This window comes from Danio rerio, chromosome 21 (assembly GCF_049306965.1).
Source record: "Danio rerio strain Tuebingen ecotype United States chromosome 21, GRCz12tu, whole genome shotgun sequence".
NCBI lineage: Eukaryota > Metazoa > Chordata > Actinopteri > Cypriniformes > Danionidae > Danio > Danio rerio.
Window position 1 is genome coordinate 11,129,383 of NC_133196.1, and position 23,734 is coordinate 11,153,116.

At 34.5% G+C, this 23,734-nt stretch overlaps 1 protein-coding gene across 4 annotated transcripts in view; it reads right to left on the reverse strand.

Annotated features, from left to right (window-relative positions):
* arhgap24 (Rho GTPase activating protein 24) overlaps positions 1 to 23,734 on the reverse strand; it is a 224,546-nt gene that overhangs the window by 35,618 nt on the left and 165,194 nt on the right. For 3 of the 4 annotated variants that reach the window (XM_001338974.8, XM_021469007.3, XM_005161477.6), the window contains one exon: positions 67 to 189. In XM_001338974.8, coding sequence (XP_001339010.2) covers positions 67 to 189 — 123 coding nt within the window. Of the gene's footprint in view, positions 1 to 66; positions 190 to 14,270; positions 14,385 to 23,734 lie in introns of those variants that run through there. The other variant, XM_005161478.6, reaches the window with a different exon arrangement.

Here is a 23,734-nt window from a genome sequence, read left to right on the forward strand (position 1 = left end):
AGTTTTAAAACTTATATCCATTAACCAACGCTGAATAATTCTGACAGACTGGTTGCAGCAGCTCACCTCCTCCAAACGGAGCCCATATCACCCTGCGGATGCTCTTCACCCAATCCTCCATGTCATTTTGTGTGCTGGCCATAAGCAGATATGTCTCATGATTGGATGTCATTCGCTCCCTGTCGCCCCCTATGGAGAGAAGATTGAAATAAGGTGGTCAATATATATATCTAGGGTAAAAAAAAAAACTAATCAAAAACCAATTATCTACAAAAACTAATTATCCTCACACTTCCGCAGCTGATCTATTACATTAGGAACTGCAAGTGTGTTTGGTATTAAAAATGATTTTACATTAGCTTAAATGTGCAAATCAGGCATTATTTCATTATTTGCATACAATAATCTGAACATTCGATAAAGTCAAGTTAAAACTTTTTCTCTTTCTTTCCCCCTTCATTTCTTTCTTTTTTTCTTTTTTTCTTTCTTTCTTTCTTTCTTTCTTTCTTTCTTTCTTTCTTTCTTTCTTTCTTTCTTTCTTTCTTTCTTTTCCCTCCCTACTTCCTCTTTATTTCCTTCCATTCATCCCTCCCTCTTTCTTTTCTTCCATCCATCCATCCATCCATCCCGCTTTCTTTTTTTGTAATCAATCCCTCCCTCTTACTTTCCTTCCAAACATCCCTCCCTCTTTCTTTTCATCTTTCCATCTCTCTCCTCTTTCTTTCCTTCAATCCATCCATCCATCAATCATCCATCCATCCCTCTCTTCTTTCTTTCCTTTCATCCATCCCTTACTCACTCACTCTTTCTTTTTTCTTTCTTTCTTTCTGTCTTTCTTTCTTTCTTTCTTTTCCCTCCCTACTTCCTCTTTATTTCCTTCCATTCATCCCTCCCTCTTTCTTTTCTTCCATCCATCCATCCATCCATCCATCCCACTTTCTTTTTTTGTAATCAATCCCTCCCTCTTACTTTCCTTCCAAACATCCCTCCCTCTTTCTTTTCATCTTTCCATCTCTCTCCTCTTTCTTTCCTTCAATCCATCCATCCATCAATCATCCATCCATCCCTCTCTTCTTTCTTTCCTTTCATCCATCCCTTACTCACTCACTCTTTCTTTTTTCTTTCTTTTTTCTTTCTTTCTTTCTTTCTTTCTTTCTTTCTTTCTTTCTTTCTTTCTTTCTTTCTTTCTTTTTTCTTTCTTTCTTCCCCCCGTCCTCTTTCATTCTATCCATCCATCCATCCATCCATCCATCCATCCCTCTCTCTCCTTCCTCCTTCTTTTCTGCCATCCATCCCTCCCTCTTTATTTCTTTCCATCCATCCCTCCCTCTTTCTTTTCTTCCATCCATCCATTTATCCATCCATCCATCCATCTCTATTTCTTTTCTGTCATCAATCCCTTCATCTTACCTTCCTTACAACCAACCATCCTTCCTTCCTTCTTTTCATCCATCCATCTATTTATCCCTCTCATCTTTCTTTCCTTCAATCCGTCCATTAATCCATCCATCCATCCATCCCTCTCTTTCAAGTAGGGACTTTGCAAATTTCTCACTTCAGAATAGAAACAGATGATATATATATATATATATATATATAAACATCATGTCAAATAAAAGATATAATCGGGGAAAGTTTGTATAAGTATATTCATAAGTAAAAACCTTAAGAAAACAGACATGACAAAAAAGTAAGAAATAAAATTAGACACAAATAAAAATGTAAAACTTGATTTTTGTAAGCACATCTAAAGTGAAGATTTATAGCTCAATGTAGGAGTATAAACACATCTTGAGAAAACGGCCTTTAAAAACTTGATAACAAATAAAACTCTAGAAACACTTCGTATTTTTTATGTTTGTTTTTTTTTGCAAAATACTAAGAAAAAATAAAGAAAAACAACTACAATTTGACCTTAAACAAGCCACTTTCAGCCTTCAAAGCTTTCATTCACACCAGCAACTGCAGCTATCTGCTCTCTCCCACATATCAACAAACCACTTGTCAACAAGCAATTAGGTCTCAGTCATTAAAGATGAGTGTCCTTTGTGCAGTAAAGCTCACTGACACTTCTGTGATCTGTCATTAACCCTTGACTCAAAGCCATTATTTACAGACGTACAGGTGTGTTGACAGCTGTGAGGATCTGGCCTGAGAGCTCAGAGCGGATATGAATGTCTGTCCTGTTTCTGAGTGCAGCCTGTGCCATTAAAATCACCACTTTGATATCAATGTAAATTGTAAAAATAATAATAATAATAATAAATGAATAAATATATCTATTTATTTATCTAGGATATCCAATGAAATATATATATGTGTGTGTTCATTGTAATTTTTTTTAACAGATTTAGCTTTATACAGTATTGTTTATACATTTACCTGATAGAATGTTGGGGGTAACAAGTACAAGTAGCGCAAGTTACATAATGTTACTTTTCCAAGTAATGAGTGGCGTAACTTATTTATTAAAAACGATTAAGTAATAATATTTGAGTTACTTTGAAAAATGTAATGCGAGTTGCATTTTAGATGAATTAATTAGCTTTTAAAAAATAAATTGGTGAATTTTGTTTCTCGCCACTGTCACCACTGGCTTGCTTGGTTGGGATTTGTGGAGCTGCACATCGATGGATTTGCTCTATCTCACTGCTATTCGTAACTTTTTCATTTAGTGGTTAATTCGTACGAATTTGTATGATCTAATTCGTACATTTTAGTACGATTTGCTCATCCCCCAATGACGGTTGGGTTTAGGGGTGGGGTTAGGTGCCACGCCTCCTTTTTAAAATCGTACAATTTGACTACGACTGAACTCGTACGAATTTGTACGAATTAGCCACTAAACTGGCAAAAGGTAAAATACTTACGTTTTCTCGTGAGATCAGGCTGGCTCTTCAGTGTTTTTGGACTTTCAGCAGTGAAACTACACTGAACTGAACAGAACATTAACTCTGAAAACTGGACTCACACACATTCCATTTACTAGAGCTTTTATGTTAAGCTACTTTGACACAATCTACTGTACATTGTGAAAGTGCTATAATAATAAAGATGAATTCAATTCATATCAATTGAATTAAAATGATCGTAGTCAAGTTAAATCACACATGCTAATGCAGCAACAGGCAGAAATAAAGACGGTAGAGCCTTACATTTCTGCAACAGAAATATTCTCATTTTTTGAACACATGGAATCAAATAAAAAGAGGATAATCTGAATGAATAGTCATTTTACTTTTTAAAAAGTCAAAAAGTAGCAAACGCATTGCTTTAAACTTTCATTAATTTGTAAAAGTGGCATGTATTGCTCTATGGTCAGGAAGTTCCCTGAAGATAACATTATCCTAAATTATTTTTTAATGTTTTTTTAAAGGTAAATGAAGGTTATGCAGTGTGTTTTGGTTATTTAAGAGCTCCTCTATTTTAGAAATTGTGTTGGTGGTGGGAGGCGGCAGGCCAGAGTCACGGTTGCAGGCCAGATTGACCGTCAGGCCACCGGGAAATGTCCGGGTGCTATCATGGCCAGTCCGCTCCTGTGTATATATATATATATATATATATATATATATATATATATATATATATATATATATATATATATATATATATATATATATATATATATATTACACAGTTTAACAGAGCAAGGACATTTAAACAGTATGTCTGATAATATTTTTTTTCTGGAGAAAGTCTTATTTGTTTTATTTAGGCTAGAATAAAAGCAGTTTTTAATATTATTAGCCCCTTTAAGCTATTTTTTTTCCGACTGTCTACAGATCAAACCATCGTTATACAATAACTTGCCTAATTACACAAACCTGTCTAGTTAACCTAGTTAACCTAGTTAAGTCTTTAAATGTCACTTTAAGCTTTATAGAAGTGTCTTAAAAATATCTATTGAAATATTATTTACTGTCATCATGACAAAGACAAAACAAATCAGTTAATAGAAATGAATTATTAAAACTATTATGATTAGAAATGTGTTGAAAAAATCTTCCGTTAAACAGAAATTGGGGAAAAAAATAAACTGGGGGGCTAATAATTCAGGAGGGCTAATAATTCAACTAATTAATTTGAAAATAAATAAATAAATAAATAAATAAAACAAATAAAAATCATACAGATGACAACAATACTGATAAATATTTATTTTCAATTCTTTTGGGATACACTTTTTTTTCATTAACTAACAATACTTTGAACATTGAAAAATATATATTTTCTAAATAAAAACATCTCTAATAATGTTTAAAAAATGTATTCTATTAAAAAATTATATGCTAAATGTTTTATAGTCAAAATATTCACAAATTGGTTGAAAAGTGTGATAAAAAAAGAAGCAAAAAAATCACAAATTGAAATAATCGCATACCGATAAATAATACAATCAAATGAACTAATATGTTTAGTTCTAACAGTGCTGATATTAACAAATTCGCATGATATTCGCCAATAAAACAGACCAGCATATTCAAAAGCAAGAAAACATTCAGATCGATAACAGGGAAACATCTTATTTTGCCCTCATCCATATGGAACGAGATGAATGGCAATCTTTAAAAGCATCTCTGACACATCTGAGGCAGCGTTTAAAGAGTTAATGGAGATATGATTGGAGTGAAAGACTAAATTATTCATTGTATTCATTTGTGCAGTACACTGGGGACTTGCCGCTGTCTTGATCATCGATTTTCATCTGCAATGAGATCAGTTTGGCGACCATTAAAAATGTATTTATAGACTGTCGAGAAGCGACGCAGATGGAAATCGGTGAAGCAACAACATCGACAGCGGCGTTTCCATCGACTTCTCGGCGGCAGCACTCCAAGCAGAGCCATTGATCATTCGGAAATAGCTTCAGTACGCAACTGACAGTGTTATAACCTTTTTTTGTTTCTCAGGAAAGTAAGAACTGGAGGTTTAGCCTGCTTGTCAGATTTGCATTGGTTTCAAATATATGGAAAACAACCCATTCTTTTTACAAGTAGCCAAATGAGGGTTTGAGTTCATAAACTCAGCTCTGTATTTTATGTTCTAGGTATAAATGTTTGCTTAATAAGGTTTATTAAATATGACAATTACATATTTAACTCAAAAAGCAATTAAGTAAACTCAGCCAAGCAGGTTTTTACATGGAAATAGTCTCATAAAGGACAAAAGTAAGCATGTTGAGGCCGTATTCTGTATTTTTGTAGCATGTTATTTTTCCTTCAGAGTCAATTTTTACAAATTGGTTCATTTTATTTTTCTCTTTTTCTATTCTTTTGAATTAGACCTTCCTTCCTTGCTTCAATAATCAATTCATTTATACATTTATATACAGTATGTACTTGTACACTGTAAAAAAAATGCTGGGTTCCACACAATCGATTTGTGTTGGGGAACTTTGAAGGAATTAAGTTAACTAATTAGTTTTTTTTTTTAATTAAGTTGATTGAACATAAGACAATTAAGTTTTCTAAAAAAAAAAAAAAACTCAAGAATTATGCTGTTTCAGCTCATTTTAAATAATTCTTTTAAACAAACAGTAAACTTTGTATGCACTATTTACTCTCTGAGTGGTTATACACCTTTATGAGTTTCTGTCTTCTGTTTAACACAAAATAAGTTGTTTTGAAGAATGCTAAAAACCTGTAACCATTGACTTTCATAGTACAGTAGGGAAAAAAATCGAATACTATGGAAGTCAGGGGTTACAGGTTTCCAGCTTCATTCAAAATATCATCTTTCATGTTCAACAATAGAAAAAAAAAGGTTTGGAACAAGTAAAGGGTGATTAAATGATGCAGATCTGAGTGAACTACCCCTTTTAAAGTGCATTGTTCATCACTAAAATAAAACACAATAAAAATAAACCAAAGAAAAATCTGAAAAGTCAGCAATTACAGAAGTTTGCTGTAGCGCTTCACCATCCACACCTGTTTTACAAATGGAAATGAAGGAGACAAAAGCTGGAATGCTGAGCAGTGGACAACCCACCGCCCGAGGCTGTAGATGAATGAAGGGTAAGATAACGGCAACTTAAGCCAAGTCTAAAGTGTCATGGCATATGAACCGAGCTGCTCACACAGGAATGCATGTGTGTGTGTGCAACAAAAGGCAGCCTCGACAGGGGTCCGGCGAGAAACACAGTTTACACACCATCTGCTGCCTGCTCATCTTCCTACAACAGCAGCAGCACATGCAAACCCACAGGAAAGACCAAAACACAGTCTGGAGACCAAGAGGAGAGACGTTTTTGTAGAAGTAAATGGCGATTCTTCACACAGGCTCAATCAATCCTACATTGCTTAATATACTGTAGAAGTAAATGGGAAATCTTCACCCATAAAAAAACAGACTACTCTGCTGCAATGACTATTGAATCAGATAATATTTGATATTCCACACTTCGTAGTTCAACACATATGATTCATTAAAACCATCAGACATTTAAAAAATTGTTAATTTCTTGAGTCTTAAAAGAAACCTTTCTGATGATTACAATGTTGATACTGTATATACAATGGAATATTACAGTCTTACAAACATAATATTAATCCTATTACAGGTTAAACACCCCTTTTTCTATATATATTGTAAATTGTAATTTACTCCTGAGATTAAAAAAATATTTTCAGATTTACTGGAGTCTTCAGTGTCACGTAATCCCTCAGAAACTAATAACAACTAATGTTTTCCATCTATGTTAAAACTGTTATTAATATTTTTATAGACACACACACACACACACACACACACACACACACACACACACACACACACACACACACACACACACACCTTATAGAAAATCGTATATTCTTTACAATAACTATTCATTCACTAATTTTCCTTCCGCTTAGTATCTTATTATTAGTATCCGCTTAGTATCTTCATTTCACCTATAGTACATGTATTTGGACTGTGGGGCAAACCAGAGCACCTGGAGGAAACCCAGGCCAGCACGGGAAAAACATGCAAACTCCACACAGAAATGGCAACTGGCTCAACCATAATATTCATACACCAGTTTACGGATTTTTACTGTACACCGTAAAAATTGCCCGTGATTTCAATGGTAAAAAACTGTACAAATGCTACAGTACAAATCCGTAACCTGGTTAATGATATGCTTCCTTAATATATACGGCAAATAACCGTAAATTGACTTTTCCAGAATTCCCTGCATGGCACGTAACTTTTTATGCATTTGACATTAATATGGATCTTTTTAGTTGTTTCCCCATCAGTTATGTACATAAGAGATTTATGTTACATCTAATGTTGATAAACAATGTTTATTTCATCAATTTAATTTTATGCATGTTACCATACTGGTGTTTAGTAGCTGTGTGAATGACACCGACCACCTTCTATATACTGATACTCTTTTCTGTTTGTGGGAAAAGTTGATTGTGATGAGCATTGGCTCATTATGTAACTTCCTCATCACCACCTGCATGTGGGTGTGCTAACATGTGTAACAAAAGATGTGTAGATGTTGATCATTCAAAATACAGACGTATTACCTCTATAAATTAATAAAATACGGTAATTTACCGTAAAAATTAAAAATTACTTTTACGGTTTGTACCGTGTTTTTTACGGTAAAGTACTGGCAACCATAGCTGCCGTTTTTTTACCGTAAATTTTACGGATTTATTTTTTACAGTGTAGCATTTTTACAGTTTTTTACCGTTGAAATTATGGCCATTTATTACAGTGTAGGACACACTTTCTCCACTTTATATGCACCAGACACTTTCTTTTCAACAATCTATGTTTCTGGAAAAAGACATTCTTAGTGTACTTCACGCAGGTGAATGGATTGAAAAACCGCCTGTAAATTACACAGTATTTTCCTCTCTATTTGCACCAAATAATTTTGATATATTTTAATAGAGAGAACTGGAATCAATTTTAGCTATGGTAACTAAGGTATCGACTTAAAAGTTTAGCTTATAGAGTCTTTAAAGACATCAAAACAACATCTGCAGAAACTCTTCTGTCACAGAAATTCAGAAACTCTTCTGTCACACACACACACACACACACACACACACACACACACACACACACACACACACACAGTTGAAAATCTGCAGCAAGGAGATGAGCTCTATTAAAAATAAAGGAATAATATAAATGCTCATTAAACCGCAATGGCCATCAGAACTATTTCTTTTTTTCTGGATGCAGCCAGTCAGGATTGGATTCATAATTCGATCAAAAAAAGTTCAGTGGATCCCTCATTTTTTGGGGATTTTTTTGGGTCTCGCCCCAATAGTTGATTTAACAAGGTTTAGATGGCAGGGTTCACTTATTCAAAAGAACCACAATAACAGAACAATCACAGCAGAGTTCATATTTGCCAAGTGTGGACACACTCTTAGTGGGAAGAAACCTTTCATGAATGTTAAATGTTCTTCATTGAACATCAACACTACCTATAATTCTCTCTTCAACCCTTTCACCCAATAAAACAGCACTAACCAGCACTCGAGTTCACTCCAGAGACCCCTGACCCCACTCTTAAAACCTAGAGATCTACTCTAATAGATTACCCTTCCTCTTCAAATGAACTTAACGATCTCTGACCCTTACGCTCTCCCTTCCCTCCATCACCTGGCTGTACATTAACGTTAATGTGGCTCTTTAGACCACACTGTTCCCATGAGCACAGATGGAGGTGACCCATTTATGCTGTTCCAGGACCAGCACCTCTTTTCCAATAGTAAACAGAGGCTTTAAAGATCTGAGATCACCGTCCATCTTTGGGCTCCTCTTTACCTCGCAGCGGGTGAGCAACGAGCTCTCAAAGGTTGATAATGGACCGGCTTTTCACGAGCTCGCTGCCATTGATCCTGGTGCCAGTTCACACACTCAGGAGGCTAACGAGAGCCCTTTGTGCCCGCTGAGCGCTCAACAATCACCCATCCTCATGACCAGAGCCAGTTAGCAAACCATAATGTGCCAAGCAGACCGATCTACTCCAGCAAGCTTCAATAAATGAGGCTAATATGCAAACGTGGGAGCTAATTACATCCAAAACAACATCAGTACATTATGATGCCAAATATTGCGTCATTGCATGCTTTTTGGTGTGCACTATTTTCTAGAAGTGTTGCTTAAACATTAAAACGAGTTCATGCGGTTGAGAAATTTTATGTTGAGTTTTTTTTAATGTTATACACTTTATATACCCTGAGATTTTAAATGAATATTTCAGTAATTTAACAAATAATTTAACACGTTCAACAGTTTTTTAGTGTATATATATATATATATATATATATATATATATATATATATATATATATATATATATATATATATATATATATATAAACACACACACACACACACACACACACACACACACACACACATAGACACAACCATGTATATTTGTATTATTAATGTATAGAAAATGTTTGTTTATATTTAACATATAAACACAATATAACACAATTATATATTAATATGAATTATGGCTATATGACATAGGTAAAAGAAACTGCCATTGCAATATTTAGTTTTTCTGCAATATATATTGCGATATTACAGTTGAAGTCAGATTTATTTGCCCCCCTGTTTATTTCCCCCCAATTTCTGTTTAATGGAGAGAAGTTTTTTTAACACATTTCTAAACATAATAGTTTTAATAACACATTTCTAATAACTGATTTAATTTATTTTTGCCATGATGACAGTAAATTAAATTTTACTACATATTTTTCAAGACAATTCCATACAGCTTAAAGTGACATTTTTAGGCTTAACTAGGTTAATTAAGTTAACTAGGCAGGTTAGGGTAATTAGGCAAGTTATTGTATAACGATGGTTTGTTCTGTAGACTATCAAAAATATATATCTTAAAGGGGCTAATAATTTTGACCTTAAAATGTTTTTTTTTTAAAAAGGTCAAACTACTTTTATTCTAACCGAAATAAAACAAACAAGACTTTCTCCAGAAGAAAAAATATTATAAGACATACTGTGAAAATATCCTTGCTCTGTTAAAGATCATTTGGGAAATATCTAAAAAAAGAAAAAGAAAAAAAATTCAAAGGGGGGGCTAATAATTCAGATTTCAACTGTAATATAATTTTCACAAGATGAAAATAACACATAGATTAAAACAACACAAAAAAGTACAAATTAAATAAACAGTGCTTTATGGTTTTCTGTGAATTCTAACAGTATTGAGTATTCAGCAGTGCAATAAACAAATGTCAAATAACACTGTATAGCAGGGGTGCCCAATGTTTTTCTTATGACGGGCCAAAAACCAAAATTGACTGAGGTTAGTGGGCCATTGGTGAATATAGTTGCCATGGGTAATTTCCTAATGTATTGTTTAATGTTTAAAAATAACTAGAAAACATTGCTTTATATTAACTATTACAGTATTTTCTTACGTTTTATAATGAACTTATTACAGTAAAATGAAAACAGTCTCATTTTTAACAGAATGGATTAACACTAGTTTTTGCCTTGATTTGCTCGCCGATGTCTTCTGCATAGTCTGCTATATCTGTAGAGTGACAGAACTTACATTTTTAAAAAATCAGTTTTGTTTAATTAAAGCATTTAATTCCAGATTGCTTTTTTGCATGTCAGCAATAAATCAAACAATCAAAAAAGGTTACGTCAAAGTTGCAACACAGGCTCATTTTGAAAACATAGTAGACGTTTTTGTAGACTGCGAATTATGTAGCCGGAGGTACGTATGGCTGCATTTAAATTTTTTAAGCGAACGCTACAGGGTGGTATGACGCCGTTGGCAGACTTAAGACGCAGAGAGGAACTACGACGAAGACCGGGTTAGAGTCCGGGGAAGAGCGGTTCCAGAAATCAGTTAAGACAAAAACAGAATGCAAAGTAACAACAGGGTGAGAATGTGGTAAAATCCGAAAACGTGATAAAAATCAGACGAGAGCTTTTCTTTTGCTGGACGGCTTTTGTAAATTGTTGGTTAGGTTTAGGGAAGTAAATGGGTGGGCAGGTCAATCGGTAAAATTGGTTCGGTTTTGGGGAGGAGGAGGGTGGGTCAGTCGATTGGCCGGTCGACCAGTCAATCATTCAGTCGGTAGATAGCGGCCTCTGGTGTGTTCACGCGAGAACAGCATGGGCGTGAATAGTACTTGCGAGAGACATTTGAGATGCATAAAAGCGCACACAGCGGCCTCTCGCAGATTTGCGAAAACTGCAAAAAAATGTACCTCCCGGAACATATTTCGCGGACTCCAGAAACTTCCACGGGACTTTGTTTTAGAATGAGCCTGGGTTGCAAATTAGACATGACGAAAGGCATTCTCTACCAACCCTCTCCATCATTCTCACTCTCTTCAAAAGGTTACAATGGGCCAACTTTGGCGCGGGGGCCCTATATTGGGCATCTCTGCTGTGTAGTCTTCATTTTATTAATACATAAAAACAACTAACCTTTGCAAAAGTGGCAAACGTCATAATTTCTTGTGCCCAAATGGTTTAAATTCACTTAAACTCTTAGTCACAGGGTTTCAAAACACATTCAAATTTAGGTTTATTTTAATCCCATCTTGATGTTGCAGATCCTGCGATATGATTATTGCAGAGTCTCACATTGCGTTATTAATTCTGAAATTATATATTGTGCAGCCATAATATGTGTGTAATTATTTTTAAAGTACATACATGTATTTTCATATATTCCATAACAGCACTATCCTACTACTACCACTAATAATAATAGTAATAATAATAATAATAATAATGATGATGATAATGATAATAATAATAATAATAATAATAATAATAATAATAAAAATAGATAATAATAATAATAATAATAATAATAATAATAATGAGAAGAAGAAGAAGTTTTAATTTTTATAGTATGTCTAATAATTTGCATAACACACATAGATTCGCTTTTTTATATCTCAACATGGAACAAAATAATAATATTAAGATCTATGTAAACATGTTTGGTCAACAATAATCTAAAAGTAGTCTGAATACATTACCTATAATGTGTAATGATTTACTCTATAGAAACTGTCTGTATTGAACAAGATTTTGCTAGCAATCCACTCAGAACTATAATCTGCATGTATGACCTAAATGACACGCTTCTGATGTTTATTGCCACCATTAACCAGGAATTCATACTCAGACATAACACTAAGTAAACATATGCCACATAAAAATGCATATATCTATATAGAGAGCTGTCTGACGGTGTTTAACTACTGAAGAGAAGGTTTACATAAGGTAATGTATAGCCCGGCAATGAACCATCAGTGTGTGTGCAATAAACAACATGAGAATGAGCTGCAGACACACACATTCCTCTCATTCCCTGTATGTTTATCAGCATATGCTGCTCCTATGGAATTCTCATATGGAATAATATATCACAAGCGCAATCCCTAAAAAGACAAACAAAAATGCTTCATTTTCAACATCCTTCAAGATAAAGTCCACTTACAAGATCTATCCAGACACACTTATTAGCACACCTATAATAAAAAGACCCAGAATGCATTCTTGATCTGTTATGCTATACCAGTCTTTCAAAGTTGATAATAATTTTTCATAAATGTAATTTGCACAGAATCTGCCGATAATTACAAGTTAAAGAGACAGTTCAAAAATGACAATTCTGTCAAGGTATGCTCACCTTTCACTTGTTTAAAACCTATTTGACTTTCTTTCCTCTGTTGAACACAAAGGAAGATATATTGAAGAATTTTTCCCATTGATTTATATAGTATTGTTTACCTACTATGGAAGTCAATGAGTGCCAGCATCCTTTAAAATACCTTATTTTTAATTACTGAGGTAAAGTTGGTTTTATTTTTGCATATTCAGACAATAATATAACTTCAGAAAAGTATTCATTGAAGATTTTACATAAGGAAATCATATTTTCAGCCAATGAATCTCAATGTGCAGTATTGTTTACAATCAATTAAATTAATATTTATTCTAATTTAATAGTTAATATTGTTTTGAAGCCCTAATTACGAGCAATTTTCAGACCAAACATTCAAAGTAGCATGGTAAACAATATATGTGGCTGTCACACGTTGTAGGGCACGTCATGATTTTGCCAAGTATGATCCGATCCTGAATTAACATCTATGTTGAACCTGGAACACATTTTTTTTGGAAAATGTAATCCATACCTATTCCCTACCCCTAAACCCAACCATAACTGTCAATTATTCCCAAAACCAGAGGGGAATAATAGTTGGATAACAATCATGTAGAAGTGCTTAAATCAAACCGCAAGTCTTAACATAAACTGTAAACATATCCCTTAATTCTGATTGGCTGATTGGAATGTTGTTCCAGGATCAACATAGATGTTAATCCAGGAACATGTCCTACCTGGTGAAATCCGGTTAGTGTGTTGTCACTGTTCAAAAATGAACAAATATGTAAATTTCTAACCAACTTTACCTCATTTTTTTTTTATTCAACAGAGGAAGGAAACTTATAAAGCTTTTAAAATAACATAAGGGAGGATAAATGATACTATAGTAAATGATAAATCAATGGTCACTTTCCTTTTTGGGTGAACTAATCCTTAAAAGACGACATGCCTTTACATGCACTGATTGCAGCAAATGTGATCAATACTAATATAATAATAAATATACTATACAGAGCACTGTGTTTCTCACATAAACCCCCCATATAACTAGTACAGTAGATTTATTCAACAGATATGACATAAATAATGTAAATGTAACATATAATTAAACAAAACCCAAAACAAAGCACTCCAAATGCAAACTTATATCAACAAGTATCGTGACAGCTCACATGAACAAATTGTGGAATGATAATTTTGGCACGAAAAACAAATCAATCGATCTGTCATACCTATTGAAAGCAAACTATTGCTGTACACAATCTCTGTTTATAAAAAAAAAATGATGCCAATTCCATTGTAAAAACACAATCAAATGCTCTCTTTAGACATTTCTGCTGTTATACACGCGATGTGAGGTAGAGGGTTAAAAATAGCAACTTTTAAAACGCGTCTCCAGACCCTCGAGTTGCGCCTGTTTCTTTTAAGCGCCAGAATAAACTCCCTCTGGTAGACTATTTAACATTTCAGCGTCCACGTTTGCCACTTGAGTACATAAATCCAGCCTTGTTTACACTCTCTCCAAAACCCTCACACGCAACAGTTACTGTACGCTCTCGGGTTTTGCGCGCTTCGAAATGAAACCACCACACACGCCAGCACTATAAAATAACGCCTCAGAATGCATACTAACCCTTTGGCATCCAGTTGCGGGCAGTTGTTACATGCGTACGGATTGAAAGTGCTGCAGAAATAAATCCCACTCGTGCTCCAGACGGCCGCGCGCACCGGCAGCGCGAGACACAATGGAGCAGCAGCGCTGTCTGTCATTCAGTCCCTCCCTCGCGCGCAGCTCTGCCACCAGTGTTTGTTTGGCGTTTAGAGCAGCGTGACGTCATGCAAGACCGGTGACACCGAATGGGTGAAGATGCTGTTCATTATTAACTTCACAACACTTCTTTAAAATCTTTGGTCAAAATTACATACGAAGGCTGGACAGAATGAACAGAATGAAGGAAACTTGTTCAACTTATTATCTATTTCATATTTTTTGGATAACTTATGCCTTGTTTTTATTACTGTTATTTTTATTATCATTATTATTATTTTTATGTATTTATGTATTCATTTTTAATCATTATTATTATTATTATTATTATTATTATTATCATCATGAAATTATTGTAGAATTGTTGCTTGTATTTACCGGACACTAGATGTACTGTTACTCTGTGTTTAAAACATAAACTCAGTATTTTTGTTTTAGTATTCACATTTTTTTCAGTTAAGTATCTTTCAGTAAGCTTGTGGACTCTATTTTGTTTAAATTTTTAAATTAATAAATAATAAAATTATATATTTTCTTGTAATTATATAATGTTATATATATTATTATTATTTTTATAACTCTCTCTCTCTCTCTCTCTCTCTCTCTCTCTCTCTCTCTCTCTCTCTCTCTCTCTCTCTCTCTCTCTCTCTCTATATATATATATATATATATATATATATATATATATATATATATATATATATATATATATATACATATACATATTTATACAACAGTTCTGTCCGGTTCTCGAATCTGATTGGCTGATAGCCGTGATATATTTAAGTAATTTCAGCACCCTTACAGCCTCTTTACCCTTTGTGTATTGCTCCGCCCACATACAGCCAGCAAAAAGCAGACACTACAGATCTAAAGTTTAAAAGATGCTTGCTCAACTGTTTAACTGTCAGCTTATGATTTGAATCCGGAAGAAAGTAGTTCTTCATACAAAAGGGTTTTTGAGACTCTCCATGTTTGATTTTGTTTTCATATACACAATTATGCCGTCAAACTGTTGTATAAACGCAAAACCACACTCGTAGCAGTGCGATATGGCTGTATATTGGCACTGGTGGGGGCACTAAGGCACTTGGCCTGTGGCCTCGTGCCAACGAACGCCTCCCACCAGTGCCGATATACAGCCATATCGCACTGCTACGAGTGTGATATTGCTCATATATATATATATATATATATATATATATATATATATATATATATATATATATATATATATATATATATATACAACAGTTCTGACAGGTTCTTGAATCTGATTGGCTGATAGCTGTGAGATACAGCACTGGTACAGCCTCTTCATCCTTGTTTATTACTCCTCCACATACAGCAACAAGCAGAGGACACTCTACAGTTTCACAAAAAAAAGGATTCACAAAAAAAAAAGATTTATAAACTCTTTCGTTTTTAAAACTAAATCTTTACCTAATTTGACTGCTGGACTTCTCCATGATTGAGGGTGGGGGACGTATTTGTGTATCTGCAATGTAATAAACATTAAACTTATTTTTTTAGACCCTAATCATACAAAATATGATAGAAAACAAAGTTATATATAAATTATAGTATTAATTTGTACTTATAGGTATTTATTTAGGGGCCCTCAGATTTCCTGGGGCCATAAGCAACCGCTTACCTTGTCTAAACAGTAAACCCACCCCAGAATGCAAGTAAAGTCATACATTTTATGTTTAATGTTTTTATTTTTCTCAGAAAATAAATTCTATTAAACAGGACACATTTTAACATATGAGAAAAAAGCTATTTTTTTTAGACTTTGACCTAAATATTTGTGTGACACTTATGTTTTACATGCAGATTGTTTCATAAGGACAAAAAGGCTCACTTGTTGCATGATATCAATTTCTTAAAGAGCCATATGTTTCTATGCATGATGAAAATTATTAAAAAACACAGTCTAGTCTAGTCATCCTGACCTCCTGACACACACACATACACACACCCAAGCACAATCTGTCACGACTGACTCCCTGTTCACTCATCAATCCAGCATTCCCCGCATTTTTCCTGTTTCCCTGATTTAGAAAAGCACACCCTCCTTCCTCAGGACGTCCCGGACAACTGCTCCAGTGTTTCTGAACTTACTCATCTTCGCGTTCACCATGAGTAAACCCATTAGCAATACTTTTCCTCATCCGTGCACACCATGTGTTCATCTAGTAAAGTCGGTAACAAACCCGTGACCCAGACACACTCTTCTTCATCTCATTAAACCAAATGAGATCTTGCGGATAGTGGCTTGATAGTGTGGTAAATCTAAGAGCTATCGTCTGTCACGCATGCTTGTGGGTTTAACACCAACTGCACTGACATAATCAACTGAAGGACTTCATTCAGATGTCACTGGTGTTTAGGAAGCATTTCCAAGCAGCTGTCTGGAGGCATTTGCAGGCTGCGCTGTGTGAACGGATTGTTATGCAAACACACTTTGACTCCAGAAAGAGTGCGCATTGTCTTCTTTTCTCTCTCTCTCTCTCTCTTTCCTCGGAGCGGTGCACCAAAGCGGCCATATAACCTTTATAGACATGAGGAAGAGGAACAGGAACAAACCCAGTGACCTCCTTTCTACTTCATCTTCCTGTTTATTCCTCCATAACCTCCAGGGTGAATTAGTTCTGTGTGTGTGTTTTTTTTTTTTTTTGTAAATGCAAATACCAGTCATTGAGACTATTGAGATGTAGAGACTGCTTAACATGTCCAAACAGCCAATTAGAACACATTTTGTGTATAAAGTGTGAGTATTTTGCTTTTTAAGACATTGCATTTTTATTAGTATAGTTGGTTACAACTTTATAATGTCTGTAAAGTAGAGCTAAATAAGGTTACTAGCTGGATGCATTTTAAAATGTCGCATTAGAAATGAGTAATTCATCTATTTTTCTTTGGCTTAGTCTCTTATTTATCAGTAGTCACCACAGCGGAATGAACCGCCAACTTATCCAGCATATGTTTTATGCAGCGGATTCCCTTCCAGCCGCAACCCATTACAGGCAAACACCCATACACACTCTTATTCACACATACACTCATACACTGCGGACAATTTAGTTTATTCTATACACCAATACCACATGTCTTTGGATTGTGGGGGAAACCGGAGCACCTGGAGAAAATCCACGTGAACACGGAAGAACATGCAAACTCCACACAGAAACACTAACTGACCCAGCCGGAGCTCAAACCAGCAACCTTCTTGCTGTGAGGCGATGGTGTGAACCACTGTGTCGAAAAAATGAGTAATTAAAATGGGAAATCCATTAATTCATAAAAAATGTTTTCACATTGACTTGAGGTGGACTTGTGTGAAAAAGGGTTCATGGAAAAATTGGAGATGGAATACTTTTGCCAAATAACCTAGCAAACATTTCACCCATATGACTCCATTGTGTTTACTACCAGTTACTCATCTGCCATTGGTCACCGTGAAGAACATGCCTCTTATCTCCCAATGGTCAGAGTCTAGAACAGGTTCCTAATTTCCCATTGGTCAATGTCATGAACACACCCTCATATGCCATTGGTCAGCGTAAAGAACATGCCTCTTATCTACCAATAGGTAGAGTCTAGAACAAGTTCCTACAGTAATTTGCCAGTGGTCAATGTCAACAACACCCCCTCATCTGTCATTGGTCAGCGTGAAGAATATGCCTCGTATCTGCCAATGGTTATGGTCTAGAACAAATTGCTAATTTGCAATTGGTAAATGTCAGGAACACCCCCTCATTTGCCATTGGTCAATGTCATGAACACACTCTAATCTACCATTGGTCAGCGTGAAGAACATGCCTCTTTTATGGCAATGGTTATGGTCTAGAACAAATTCCTAATGTCACATCGGTCAATGTCAGGAAAATGCCCCATCTGCCATTGGTCATTATAAAGAACATGCCTCTTATCTTCCAATAGTCAGAGTCTAAAACATGTTCATAATTTGCAATTGGTAAATGTCAGGAACATGCCCTCATTTGCCATTGGTCAATGTCATGAACACACCCTCATCTGACATTGGTCAGCGAAAAAACATGCCTCTTATTTGCCATTGGTCAGAGTCTAGAACAAGTTCCTAATTTGCCATTGGTCAATGTCATGAACACACCCTCATATGCCATTGGTCATTGTGAAATACATGCCTCTTATCTGCCAATGGTCAGTAAAGAACAAATTCCTAATTTGCCATTGGTCAATGTCATGAACACGCCTTTATCTGCCATAAGTCAATATTTGGAATATGCATTTAGTCCTGCCAAACAAAATCACATTGGAAGGCATTATAATTCACAGACCATCATAATATCTGACTCAACATTCACAGTATGCATTGCGCCAGATATTATAGATAGACTGAGACAATATGCAAACATACTGTAAGAGAATATAATATTGTCAAGTTTCAGATATCAAAAAAGTGAAAGTTTAAAATAGATCTATTTGCTGTGTGCTGGGATTTCCAGTGTAATGCTTTAAAGTTTAAACAACCATAGGGTATAAAGCCTGGATCATCATGAAAGAGAAGTGATTTATTGCTTCCTGTTTCAGACATGGTGTTAGCCTCCTCTGATCTGATGACCTGGTCATGAAAAAGCCTTACATAACCCATTATATTGTCCACAATAGCCGCAATAGAGAGGAAAAGGCTACATTCAAAACTCAATGCACTTTCAGACTGCTTCTTTCAATTGTTTTCTATATAAACATTCACTAACTGGATGCCTTCAACCACTGTAAGTATAAAGGAAATAATGAAAATGTATTAATCAATTATTTTTCATTAACCTCTTCCTATTTGAACTTCCTACTTGACCAAATACAGACATTGTTAAACCGCTTAAAACAACATCCCAATCAGTGAAATTATTTTTTCAAAACAGTTGCACAGAAACAACAGTTGGGTTGTTTCCATTAATTTTCACCACAGGAAAATAGATTTTTAATAATGACTGATCAGTAAAAAATGCAGACTTGAAATCAGAGATCGTGAACTTAGCATTAGACATGCACTGAAATGAAAATCTTTGGCCAAAATTGCAACCAAAGATACTGGTTGCACTTGGGTGAACAACAAACCCTAAAATAAAGTTGCTTTCTAATAATTGTTTAGTATTTTATTAAATAATATAAAGTAATTTTGTAAAACTTTTTAAAATGAATTTATCTTAAATTGTACTGATTTTAAAAACACAAGCCAATAAAACCCCCACATTTTATCACCAGTTAAATTTGATTGGCAGTAAACAAGAGGCATCAGTGTACCAGCGTTACTATGACAGCACAGTAGTGGTATAGCCACAGTAGTGGTATATGATTAGACACAAACATGGTTAAATGAGCAGAAATTCTACAGAGTGGAATGTTGCACTTTAATTGGTGCAAAAACAGACAACGCCTACCAGGTGCAAGCCATTGAAATGAATGGGTTTCATAGCGCAGTGCTTTCTTTGTCAAGTGTGTAAGCCGATTCAGACGCCAACCTACATTCAGACGTGCAGCACAGCATAACCTGCTTTCAGCTCATATTTTCAGCCATTCATCTCTTTCGTTAATACAACTTATGAAATTCTGGGCATTCCTACTTAAAATAACATCTTTAAATTAGAATGAAAATTTAATTTATAACCCTGTGCATAAAAATTCCCAAATCAGAGAGTCAAAGAGTTGCCATAGAGCAGTCCCGTGCAGAGACCATACAAAAGGCATGTGCAGGATAAATTTTTGGAACAACGGGGGGTGTGTGTGTGTGGGGGGGGGGTGTTGTCGTGCGCATTCTGATCAGCTGTGTTGTCGCGTGCGTACTCAAGAGCAGTGTTGTCGCGCGCCTACTGAAGGGCGGGATGGAGGGTGTGTCGCGTCACGGGGGCATTTTTGATAATTTTGAAAGGGCACTTTATATCCAAGCCTAAAAAGGGCATGTGCACTGCACAGGTTGAGCTCTATGTGTGCACATGCCTGCCATAGAGAGGAAAAAAAATTTGACAACGGAAGTCTTGTTTGTGATTGTTATGTGATTAATGTACAAAATACTCAAACAAGTCCAGAAAGCACTTTGTACGTCATACTAATATTATTAGATGACATAAACAATCTTGTTTATGATCTTGTTTAACACCCCAACCCCCACCTCCCGCTCTTAATTTCCACCCGCTGTTCAATTTGTGATCGCTTATTACTACCCCCAACCCCCCACTCTTCAGTTTGCTCAAGGTCGTTTGCCGATCCTTCCCCTCTCTTTGCTCCCAACAATTTCATGTAAATTTTCTGCACTATTCTATCCATTAGGCTATCGAATACATATATATATTTTTTTTGTATTTTTTTTTTTACCTAAAAAAAAGAAGTGCAAAAACCAGCCGTCCTCAGCTGTTACTCGACTGTAAGTGCTAACTTTTAAAGGACTATTGAGATATTGCTGTTGATATAAAGTTCCATTTTTGTCGCAACTCTCTTTCTATTAGTTGCACCATGCTACCAAAAAAAGGTTTAGCTCTGCCTATTAACTTCGTAAAGGACTAAGAGGATGTCTCTGCATTCCAAAGAAAAAAAATAAATGAATTTTTGCATGTACTTTCCCAGAGATGGGTTACGACTGGAAGGGCATCCGCTGTGTAAAAACTTGCTGGATAAGTTGGCGGTTTAATCCGCTGTGTCGACCCCGGATTAATTTTATATTATATTTATATTATTTATATTTATATTTATATTATAGTACTTTTTGGAATACAACATTTTTAAAGTCCCATGTAAAAAATGAATGAAAAAAGTGCACACTCACATACCAATAACCAACCACAATTTACCTCAGTGCTTAAAAAAACAATGAGATTTGCAGGCCCACAGAAATCTTTGTTTTTGCATGAGGTAAACATTGCCTAAATCTCATCATAATTCCATTATGAAGGTCAATGACTAAGCATGTATGATTTTTGGCATATGATCTGATTCAAGCAGTCTTGTTTGAATGCATACACTGTTTACAGTATATGCAGGGGGTTGCCTGATCACTGTTTAGTGTTGACTGTTGTCACGGAATCCCCATTGTGTGTTGCCGCGGCAATAGAATGTGACGGAATGTTTACAATTAACTTCAGCTTGTATAATCCAAGCCGTAGTTCCATGACTCCTGCAAACAAAAACAGATCTCATCGTCTCTATTCCACTCATTCCTTCCAAGTCTCAGTCATTCAGCAATGCTTAGCAGCTATAAGGGCCGAACTCTGTCTGCTAGCGCTAATGTGGCATGAATGATGGATGTTGTGGCATGAGTTTCTACCTGACATACTGAATCAATTCTCATAGCTGTCATAACGCTATCATAATATCACTCTACTGCGCATCGGAATAGATTATTCGGCGTTGCGTCATTCAGATTACAGCTACTGCAGTTGCAGATCGTGACCTTCGAGAAACATGTCTTGATAAGAAGTTTGGCATGAAGGATTAGACGAACACACAAACAGCCTGTTGTGTTCGGGGGCTAATAATCTTAAGGATTTACAACCCATGTCAAGGCTTACTTGGTAAACATGCCTCCATTAGTCAAAGGACGTAAAACAATTTCATTATGTTCAGAGAGTAGATCATTTTTATTATTTTTGTTATTGAGAGTGCAAAACATACACATTGCAGAACACATAAAAAAGGACGTGTATAAAAAGAAATGACAATCAGAATAAGATATTTGTAGTATTTAAATAGTAGTAGTAATAATAATAATAATAATAATTATTATTATTATTATTATTATTTTACTCAAGTTGGTAACGATAAAATTTATATTCTGTGATGACGGCAACAGTGATATCAATAATGAAGGTAAAAATAATAACAACAACAACAACAACAACAACAACATAATAATAATAATAAATATTATTATACAATAACAATAATAATAATAATAATAATAATAATAATAATAATAATTTAACAATAATAACGATGATAATAATAATAATAATAATAATAATCATAATGACAAAAATATTAATAAAATCATAATAATAATTTAATAACCTTAATGATGAAAATAATAATAATAAAAAAAAAATAATAATAATGAAAATAGTAACAACAACAACATTAATAATAATTTAAGATCAAAAGTGATGAAAATAATATAATAATAATAATAATACAATTATAATCAAATAATATAATAATAACAATGATGATATTATTATTATTATTATTATTATTAATAATAATAATAATAATAATAATAATAATAATAATAATAATAATAATAATAATGAAGTTGGCAATGATATAAGTAATATTTTCTGATGATGGTAGCCGTGATATCAATAATAATGAAGGTAATAATAATAATAATAATAATAATAATGAGAAGAAGAAGAAGAAGTAGAAGAAGAGGAGGAAAAAGAAGAAGAAGTAGAAGAAGAGGAAGAAGAACCTAATAAGACCTAATAACAATGATGATAAAAATAAGAATTTCATATATCCAACACATACTGCATATATACTGTTTTTTTTATTAATTAATACATTTTTAATAAATGAATATATTTTTAGTAAGGAGAGTAGAAAATATAATAATAAACACATTTCATTTTGTTAATATTGCAGGTTGTGAAACTGAAAGCTTACCGTTGGAGTGCAGAGACCACCAACTTTCTACGATATCTGAAGAAACCGAATAATGTAGAGAATTTGGACTCCACCATATGATAAATATGAAATATAATTGATGGGAATTTGATGGATTGCCTGTTCAGCAGCCCAAGCAGCTGTCTGAAGATAACACCGCCGCTTGGAAACTAGATCTTGGAAAGTGGTGGAATAAATCCAGCACTTGATTAAGAAGCAATCCATTTGCTGCCGTAGTTTTGTTATTATGGACATTGGAGAGAGTTACAGTAATCCAAACAATTCTGCTCTGGCAAAGCTGAACAGAAAAATGTCTGAAATATTTTTAAGTAAGACTTTGTACTAGAATTCAACTCATCTGCATTCATTAACATTTCAAAATGCTTAAATAAACTATTTTTTATTGTTTGATCATATACTATTTTAATACCAATATAAATATCGGTCATCACTTATTCCAAGATACAATTTATGCTATTGACAAACCAGTAACTACAACTTTTAATGCAATAACCTCCTTATTTTCTGCTTATAATTAATTATTAAGGTAGTAGTTGGGTTAAGGTGTTTGGTAGGATTATGACCGTAGAATATAATCACGCAGAATATGTACTTCATTAGTACTAATAACAAGCCAATATCTTTATATTATATTTATTGGCCTGTGATAAGCCAATAATTATTAGTGA